Genomic DNA, 10510 nt, shown 5'->3' with positions numbered 1-10510 from the left:
CAAGTGAGGTTGTAACTGAGATGTTTTAGTTGTAAGTTGGGTTGCAACTAGGATTTTCTCCAGTTACAAGTGGGGTTGCAACTGACATATTTCAGTTGCAAGTTGAGTTGCAACCGGAATTTCTTCAGTTGCAAGTGTGGTTGCAACTAAGATGTTTAAGTTGCAAGTTGGGTTGCTTTCTCCAGTTACAAGTGGGGGATGCAACTGAGATATTTCAGTTGCAAGTTGGGGTGCAACTAAAATTTCCCCAGTTGCAAGTGCTGCTACAACTAAGATTTTTCAGTTGCAAGTGGGGTTGCAACTGGAATTTTTCAGTTCAATTAGGGTTGTAGCTGAGTTTCCTCGGTTGCAAGTGAGGTGGCAACTGAGAGTTTTTTAGTTGCAAGTGGGGTTGCACTAAATTTTTCCCAGTTCCAAGTTGTAAGTGTGGTCGCAACTGATATTTCTCCAATTGCAAGTGAGGTCGGAAATGAGAGATATTTTTCAATTGCAAGTAGTGTTGTAACTGATATTTTTCTATCCGTGAATGAGGTTTCAATTGACAAAAAATGTTACCAAACATTGGATTTGTGTGCGTGCTTCGCCCTAGATGCGTTTTTGCAAGTGTCTTGTAACTGAGAAAAATATTATTGAGGGTCTGAGTTTTAAGTTTTTTTTTCTTATTTTTTGTGTTTCTTATTTTGATGATGAGTAGTTTTTAGTCGTTAAGAAAACCATGAAACTACACTGCATGTACGTACGTTGGCGAACGATATGGCCGCGCACTAAACTAGTTAGTTAAGCAAAAGAGCAATGACCAGGGCAACACAAATAGCTAGTGGGCGTCAGATCTGGTGGGAGATGGTAGCACGGGCTATTTTCAACCGATTTGGATGGTGGTCATGTAATAGGATAGGCAATTAGTTTTCCTATCTTTCTTATGCCAGCCAGTTGTGGCTTTATGTCTACTTATTTTTTATGCTCTCTGTGAGCTTTTTTTTCTTTTCGTTGAGACTTTAAGACCTTTGTTGAACCTATTTGCTTATTAATTAAGGTGGCCGTATGCATCGTTCTGATGCAGAGGCCGGGGAGACCCCTCCTTTTCGAAAAAAAGTACTTGCTCGCGCACCTAGTGGGTAGAAAATGGATCGGTTGCTAGCTGATGTCAGCTGTCTGAGAAATAAGTTATTTCTCAGTCAGTTGAGAATTAGAGGGACCCATGACACAATGTATATGTATATATGTACACATGGTTTCTTGAAATGATCAATAAATTATTTGATTGAGATGTGCTATGGTGTTTTACATGAAATGTTTGAATTATGGGTACAACAGTTGCTGCCCAAATTTGAGATCAATGGGGACCTGTTGATCGCACACAGTTAATTTTTGGTAAACGTGTGGGATAGTACAACCATCAGAGATGATTTTGTACATATAACCGTGTGTGATAACTAAGCAACACATACAACCTAAGAAATAAAAGATCATGCAGTCTTATGGAAACACACACGGTTGAGAATGCTAAAATCATGTGTGATGCCGAGCTTATCTCACACGATTGAAATAATGAAATTGTGTGCGAAGTTTGAACAATCGCACATGGTTTATTAATCGTGTGCGATCATATATAGCCCCATCACTCACCGATAAATAGTGACGGCGTTATAACTGTGTGTGATGGGCAAGATCAATCATGTGTGATTATCCAATTTATAGTAGTACTGCTAAACCTCACTAATGGTTGCTTATCCAATCTATACTACATAGGCTCCTTGGGTTGTTGGGTGCACGCCGTGCCATAATCTGCTGCCTTGAGCCTTAGGTACACAGTCTGTAAATTTTTCTGCCTGGTCAGGTGTGAGATGTTGGTAATGCACCGAAACCCTAAACCTCTTCTAGTTTTAGAGCTGGTCTCGAGGATGCATGTGGTTGTGTGTGGGAACGAGTATTCCCAGCAGATTCGCAAACGCACAAAAGTAATGTTGATCAGATAAAAGGCTGTGTCCGAGAATAATTATTTCTTCTCGAATACGCATAAGCATGCGTATCATTCATTAAAGGAGAAGGGAAAAAGACTCCCCAAGGTCATATTTACAAGTAATATTTATGTGGTAGGATTTCAACCCGAGACACACAATCCATAGCGAAGATACTGAAAATGTAGAAAAGGGGAGAACCACATCTTGGTGTCATGCTGGAGTAGTGGTGCACAACTCCATCTACTAGATTTCAACTCTGGTGCTTACATTTGTACGGTAGGAGCTTTCTATATCGTATTTCTCCCAAAAAAAAGAAAAGAAATGGAGAAGCGGTGTACTCTAAAACTATTGTGCAGTTGTTCTTTCTATGGAATTTATATAAAGTTCAAGAATCTAGTCTGGCTACCATCAAGGTGCGGCACGAGCGGCACATTTCTTACCAATATAAATTTGCAAATTACTTATATTGTAACATTAGACGATTTTTTTCAGAGTTCATATATATATCTTGATAAACATCACAGTATTTTACTTATGTGCGAACAAACACTTGAACAAACATATACCAGTCTTAGTACACACACTATGTGTTCCCCTAATTATTTCAGCGTACAACATGTTGCACTCTATTACATTGCACTATGATGAGAAAAGGCCCTCTTTTCCTCCAGCTTTACAAACACACTTCCGTCGTATATACCTCTCGCATTGTCCTTATGAAGGAATCCATCATTGTCACTCGCGACGTTGTATATTCCGCCCCATTCTATTTGAGGTCCCTCCCTGAATTTATAACAATAGAAACGAAAAACTTAGCAGGAGCCAATAATCTTAACTAACTCTTTTGCCCTTCCGTTAATTAAAATCATGCTTTTTTACAAGAACTAATTGGCTTGTTATAAAAACCGAAGAACCAGGAGCAATTACACATATTCATAGGTTTTTTGTTAAAAAACAAAATCCACATATAACCAGGGCATGCATATGTAACAAATTACCATGATGCAGGGTCCAGTGGATCTCGATTTGCTAGGATCATATCCTCCATCTCCAAATATGTCAAACCATCTGGTCTAGTTTTTGCATGCTTTATGAATATTTCCTCAAACTTTTGTGGAACAAACCTACAGCTTGACATGTTTAGCATATATACGGATTCGAATGATAGAAATATGCACAAAAACTAGCATATATACGAGAATAAAATATCAAAGCATAAATGTACATAATATCTCCCAATGATCAAGGTAAATCAATTATATCCAAGTTACAAAGGAAGAGCATTATAAGTCCTCTGCATTGCTTTACTGCTGTTGGATATGTGACATCCCATAAGTTTGTTTTTATATGTATGGATAGAGCTGGTGCACCTCGGTGTTCCGCATAAAACTGGTTATAATATAAAATATCAAAATAGATTTTACCCCATGCAAATTTCCTTTTAAAAGACACTAATTAGTTGAGTTAAGCGGTATTTTTCTATATACCCGTGGATGCACACATCCATAAAATTACTGTAAAGCTTTCACTATATAGATGAGCACACAACCCACAAAAAAATTATTCTAAATCCTAGAAATCTCGTAAAATGGGGCGATTTCTAAAGTTTAAAAAGTTAGCAGAAACAAAACCACAAGTTTAAGTGATTTGTAACTCTTATTTTCCTTGGTTCACTTGATATGTACATAAGTAGCACGAAGAGGCGGAGCTAGGAAATTTTTCCATCGGGTTCACTTAAAATTTGGGTGTGAACTTACTATACTACCATAGACTATTTCACAACAAACCCAAAGCAATAATAAGGACAGTCGTGAGTGAATGGGTTCAACTGTTCACCGAGCTCATTTGAGCTCGGGAGCAGAAAGGCACTTTCGGGTTCAGCTTTGATTTTTAGTTCGGTTCAGACAACCAAATACCTATATAGTAACAAGTGATTGCAAAAAATCGCAGCTCCGCCCCTAAATAGCACGTGGTATTCCCTCGCAAAAAAAATAGCACGTGGTATTAATTACCTTCCTTTAACATCAAATGCACCGGTATCACTCCCATGCATTCCTCTGTGCATATTCTCTATGTATATTGATAAGTGAGGCAATGGTGCATCAGCCTGGATTGAAAAAAGATATAACATATCAAACTCGTAGTTCATCCACAAACATGTCTATATGTTAAAAGAATAGTGTGTGTGTGTGTGCACGTGTGGGTGAGGGAGAGGAGAAGTACGGGGCTTGTTATAGGACCATTAGCAGCATGCACCAAGGTGGCAAATTCTCTGGCATATGTAGCATTAAAACCAATTGCGACAGACCCTACATTCCAAAGTATAAGTTTAGCATGGATTAGAATATAAAATGAAGCCTCCAGCAATAGAGTGCTCTGTATTTTTATTTTATTTTGCGGAGTATAGAGTGCTCTGTATTTAGGACTCGCATCTATGCAAAACCAGTTACTTAAGACACTAAAATAATATAAAGTTAAATATATGTGTTTCGCAGTGGTATGGATATAATGCCATTTTATTAATATAATCAGCACAAATAAAAGTTGAACACAGCAGCAAAATCACTTAAACATGGCATGACCAAATGAAAATGTTTTTTTAGAATAAATGAAAATGTTTTTTTATTCGAGTGAAATGCACAGGGAGTGCAATTACTTAGCGGATGTGGTCAATCAACTCTGCTTGGCAGTGGACTAATTTGTACTCTGTAGCTAAGGCTAAAAGATCTATTGAGCTTCTCTTTTATCCATGAAAATGCATAGATTTTTTCAATTTGCAGATATATGCGATTTGTATACTATCTTAGTAAGACTAAATCGTGCAGAATTTGTTGCAGAAATCAATCACCTTCAAATGTTTCCGAAGGAGTGATGATGCCATCCTTGTTACGGTCGAAAAAGGAGACATGTTTCTGGAGAGCCGTCATGTTGCGAATCTCAGTATGTGCCATCACATGCCCCCCTTCAAGTTACAAACACGATAGTGATGATATGCGTAAGTGAGAAATTACAGAAAAGTTTGCAATAGTTATCATGTACTAGTAAAAAATAATATAGGAAACTGCAGCATGTAGCAAGACTTACCGCCAAACATCCATAGAAACAGAAGAGCAGCCACCGGCGGCAGGAGTAGAGAAGCTGCTGCTGATGATTGTCGCCGGATCGCCATCGCTGCTGCTGCTGCCGCCGGTAACCCCTTCTTCTCTGGCCGTGTGACTGGAGAGTGTGCTCAGGGAACGCGGTGCACTGTTTAAGTAGCCAGGGAAGAGCTACATATGAAAGGTCCCTCTTTCTTGCTGAAGCAGAGATGGTACTTGGCGGAAGCGAAACCACGTAAACATCTTTGTTGGCGGATGCGGAGTATTAGTCTCTGGTGCATTTATGATTGATGCGCGGAAGAGGAGCAAACTTTTAGATGACTACCGATGTTGACGTTTTGCTGAAACAAAGAACAAACTAATTGCTGCCCCTGTTACCTTTTCATGACGTTTTGTTGTATATGGTGCAAATGCGGTAGCAAACTGGCCACCAGTTGGTTAGATTCGTGGTGGTCCTCGTTGTTACTTGGAGGAAGCTAAACCACTTTCACTAGGCATCAATCTTGAATTACCAGCAGGGAGTTTCACAAAATAATCTCAGATGAGTCTGGAGAAAAATAATCTAAGCGGGATGCCATTTATATTCAGTAAGAGGGCTGCTATGTGTCGGCATGCGGATCTTTTAAAGATCCGCCGCCTTGCGAGCCGTTAGATTTGATAAATCGAGCGGATGCACGTCTTTCTCTACTTCGCAACAGAGATCTTATTACAGAAATGCTTGTAACACAAATTACCTTATGGAGTTTCTTTCGCAACATAGATTGTGTTCTGGGATTTATTTATTTTTTGCAACATAGCCCGTGTTGCGGAATTATTTTTTTGTCTTCATTTTTCTGCAATAGAGGCATTGTTGCAGAAAAACTTTGCAACTAAGGTGATGTTGCAGATTATTTTTTCTTTGTCTTCACTTTTATATGGTGGTACGAAAGAAAGTTTTGCAACATGACTAATGTTGCATAAATCTTCCTTGCAACAAATTGAATGTTGCAAAAAAAACACCATTGTCGTTCGCCACGAGCTTCAACCGGACGCTGGTGAGGGGAGCGGCGTTGCCCATCCCTGCCATCGTGTCGCCGGCGACGTGCGCCCGCCGAACGGTGGTGAGAGAGGAGAGGCGTCGCTCGACCTCCCCATCGCGCCTCCCTCGACCTCCGACCGCTTGCCTCGTCACCATCCTCCTCACCGGCTAGATGTACGCCATTGATAGGCACTTGTATATGGGAGAGAGAGGTTTAAAAAGAAATAAGATGACGGAGAGAGACGAAGGGATAAGACGTGGGTGGCCACATGTCAAGCAAAGGGACCGGCAGATGGTCTGCAACATAGCATTTGTTGCGGTTTACTTTATGAAGCAGGTGACCAGTTGCATGAAAGGGAGTAGCTACAGAAATGAATTAGTGACCAGCATTCCACGGAGATAAGGATGAAGAAAAGATGCAGTGTGCGGGCCTAATCAAGACACGTGGCAAGGGTAGGATGCAGTGGACGTAAAGAAAAGATCGGTCAGTTGAACATCAGCTTTTTCCATTTGGTAATCTTTGACATTTAAAACTGAAAAGAAAGGAACAGCTGAAAACAATTTTTTTTAAACCTGCACGGATGTCAATGCTGTAATTTTGTCTATTTTGGGTTAGCCCACTAACAGTTTCAGATATTCCTAATAAATCTTAGAGGCCCATGCAGCCCATTCATGCAAGACAAGAGGTGGAACTAAAATTTAGTGCCACATTGCTAGTTTGGTGGGAGTTGGACTTCCTTATAAGGGAGGTTGTTTCTCCACAAGTATGAGCATGAGAATAAGAGGGACATTGACACGCGCTCCTCCTTCGCCGCCCGTCTTGCCGCGCCGCGGGTTGCGGGAATGAGCTGATGTCTAATTTTTTGTCACGCACGACTGGTATACGAAAGGTCACACGGAAGTTGAAATGATTTTCGCTATAGTGGACACTGAATGTGAACGGCGCATCCCTTCGGCTGCCGGCTATTTCACTTCATCTCCGTGTCTTTGTTTCACCTTTCGTCGCTGCCCTCTCGCCTCTTTCTCCTATGCCTATAAAAGGAAGGTCGCTGATAACCCACAAGTGTAGGGGATCGCAACAGTTTTGGAGGGTAAAGTATTCAACCCAAATTTATTGATTCGACATAAGGGGAGCCAAAGAATATTCTTGAGTATTAGCAGTTGAGTTGTCAATTTAACCACACCTAGATAACTTAGTATCTGCACCAAAGTATTTAGTAGCAAAGTAGTATGATAATAAAGGTAACGGTGGCAAAAGTAAAGATAATAGTTTTTGGGTTTTTGTAGTAGTTGTAACAGTAGCAACGGAAAAGTAAATAAGCGAAGAACAATATGTGAAAAGCTCGTAGGCAATGGATCAGTGATGGATAATTATGCCGGATGCGATTCCTCATGTAATAGCTATAACATAGGGTGACACAGAACTAGCTCCAGTTCATCAATGTAATGTAGGCATGTATTCCGTAAATAGTCATACGTGCTTATGGAAAAGAACTTGCATGACATCTTTTGTCCTACCCTCCCGTGGCAGCGGGGTCCTAGTGGAAACTAAGGGATATTAAGGCCTCCTTTTAATAGAGAACCGGAACAAAGCATTAGCACATAGTGAATACATGAACTCCTCAAACTACGGTCATCACCGAGAAGTATCCCGATTATTGTCACTTCGGGGTTGTCGGATCATAACACATAATAGGTGACTATAGACTTGCAAGATAGGATCAAGAACACACATATATTCATGAAAACATAATAGGTTCAGATCTGAAATCATGGCACTCGGGCCCTAGTGACAAGCATTAAGCATAGCAAAGTCATAGCAACATCAATCTCAGAACATAGTGGATACTAGGGATCAAACCCTAACAAAACTAACTTGATTACATGGTAAATCTCATCCAACCCATCACCGTCCAGCAAGCCTACGATGGAATTCTCACGCACAGCGGTGAGCATCATGAAATTGGTGATGGAGGATGGTTGATGATGACGACGACGACGAATCCCCCTCTCCGGAGCCCCGAACGGACTCCAGATCAGCCCTCCCGAGAGAGATTAGGGCTTGACAGCGGCTCCGTGTCGTAAAACGCGATGAAACTTTCTCTCTGATTTTTTTCTCCCCGAACGTGAATATATGGAGTTAGAGTTGAGGTCGGTGGAAGTCCAGGGGGCCCACGAGATAGGGGGGCGCGCCCCCCTGTCTCGTGGACAGGGTGTGAGCCCCCTGGTGTATTTCTTTCGCCCAGAAATTCTTATTAATTTCAAAAAGTGCCTCCGTGGATTTTCAGCACATTCCAAGAAATTTTCTTTTATACACATAAAACAACATCATGGCAGTTCTGCTGAAAACAACGTCAGTCCGGGTTAGTTTCATTCAAATCATGCAAGTTAGAGTCCAAAACAAGGGCAAAAGTGTTTGGAAAAGTAGATACGTTGGAGACGTATCAACTTCCCCAAGCTTAAACCTTTGCTTGTCCTCAAGCAATTCAGTTGATAAGCTGAAAGTGATAAAGAAAAACTTATACAAACTCTGTTTGCTCTTGTTGTTGTAACATGAAAAGTCAGCATCAAGTTTCAGCAAATTTTATGAACTAACCATACTCACAATAACACTTAGGTCTCACAATTACTCATATCAATAGCATAATCAGCTAGCGAGCCATAATAATAAAACTCGGATGACAACACTTTCTCAAAACAATCATAACATGATATAACAAAATGGTATCTCGCTAGCCCTTTCTGAGACCGCAAAACATAAATGCAGAGCACCTTTAAAGATCAAGGACTGACTAAACATTGTAATTCATGGTAAAAGAGATCCAGTCAAGTCATACCCAATATAAACCAATAGTAATGAATGCAAATGACAGTATGCTCTCCAGCGGGTGCTTTTTAATAAGAAGGGTGATGACTCAACATAAAAGTAAATAGATAGGCCCTTCGCAGAGGGAAGCAGGGATTTGTAGAGGTGCCAGAGCTCGATTTTAAAATAGAGATTGAATAACATTTTGAGCGGCATACTTTCACTGTCAACGCAACAACTATGAGATGGCTGTATCTTCCATACTACATGCATTATAGGCAGTTCCCAAACAGAATGGTAAAGGTTTATACTCCCCCAACCACCAACAAGCATCAATCCATGGCTTGCTCGAAACAACGAGTGCCTCCAACTAACAACAGCCCTGGGGGAGTTTTGTTTAATTATTTTGATTTGCTTTGATCTTTTTGGATCATGGGACTGGGCATCCCGGTTACCGGCCCTTTCTCGTGAATGAGGAGCGGAGTCCACTCCTCTTGAGAATAACCCACCTAGCATGGAAGATATAGGCAGCCCTAGTTGTAACATGAGCTGCTCGAGCATACAAAACAGAATTTCATTTGAAGGTTTGGAGTTTGGCACATACAAATTTACTTGGAACGGCAGGTAAATACCGCATATAGGAAGGTATAGTGGACTCATATGGAACAACTTTGGGGTTTAAGGAGTTTGGATGCACAAGCAGTATTCCCGCTTAGTACAGGTGAAGGCTAGCAAAAGACTGGGAAGCGACCAACTGAGAGAGCGACAACAGTCATAAACATGCATTAAAATTAATTCACACCGAATACAAGCATGAGTAGGATATAATCCACCATGAACATAAATATCATGAAGGCTATGTTGATTTGATTCAACTACATGCGTGAACATGTGCCAAGTCGAGTCACTCAATTCATTCAAAGGAGGATACCATCCCATCATACCACATCATAATCATTCTAATAGCATGTTGGCACGCAAGGTAAACCATTATAACTCATAGCTAATCAAGCATGGCACAAGCAACTATAATCTCTAAATGTCATTGCAAATATGTTTACTTCATAATAAGCTGACTCAGAAACGATGAACTCATCATATTTACAAAAACAAGAGAGGTCGAGTTCATACCAGCTTTTCTCATCTCAATAAGTCCATCATATATCGTCATTATTGCCTTTCACTTGCACGACCGAACGATGTGTATAATAATAAGAGTGCACGTGCATTGGACTAAGCTGGAATCTGCAAGCATTCAACTCAAGAGAGAAGACAAGTAATATGGGCTCTAAGTTAAATAAACAATCATGCATATGAGAGCCACTAAACATTTTCAATATGGTCTTCTCGACCCCCAAAGGAAAGAAAAGAAATAAAACTATTTACACGGGAAAGCTCCCAACAAGTAAGAAGAAGAACTAGAAATCTTTTTGGGTTTTCATTTTAATTTCTACTACAAGCATGGAAATTAAACTATTTTTTTTTTTGGTTTTTCTTAAGGTTTATCAAACACACAAGAAGAAAAATAGAAAAAGAAAATTTAACTAACATGGATAATACAATGAAGAGTATGAGCACCGACGACTAGTGTGTGAACATGTATGTAAAGTCGGTGAGAAATACGTAC

The 10510-nt window shown here is 40.3% G+C and overlaps 1 protein-coding gene across 1 annotated transcript; it reads right to left on the bottom strand.

Moving 5' to 3' along the window:
- Positions 1–2422: 2422 nt before the first annotated feature.
- Positions 2423–5333, bottom strand: LOC123134001 (probable peroxygenase 5). The gene is made up of 6 exons (XM_044553370.1): positions 5046–5333; positions 4810–4923; positions 4185–4270; positions 3974–4068; positions 2960–3085; positions 2423–2744 (listed from the first exon to the last, which is right to left on the bottom strand). The coding sequence occupies exons 1-6, from the start codon at positions 5128–5130 to the stop codon at positions 2591–2593; spliced, it is 660 nt and encodes a 219-aa protein (XP_044409305.1). The 5' UTR covers positions 5131–5333; the 3' UTR covers positions 2423–2590.
- Between the last annotated feature and the right edge of the window lie 5177 nt (positions 5334–10510).

The sequence above is a fragment of the Triticum aestivum genome, chromosome 6B, assembly GCF_018294505.1.
Source record: "Triticum aestivum cultivar Chinese Spring chromosome 6B, IWGSC CS RefSeq v2.1, whole genome shotgun sequence".
Taxonomy (NCBI): domain Eukaryota; kingdom Viridiplantae; phylum Streptophyta; class Magnoliopsida; order Poales; family Poaceae; genus Triticum; species Triticum aestivum.
The sequence above is the reverse complement of the archived record's forward strand: the minus strand, read 5'-3'. Positions and strand labels throughout refer to the sequence as shown.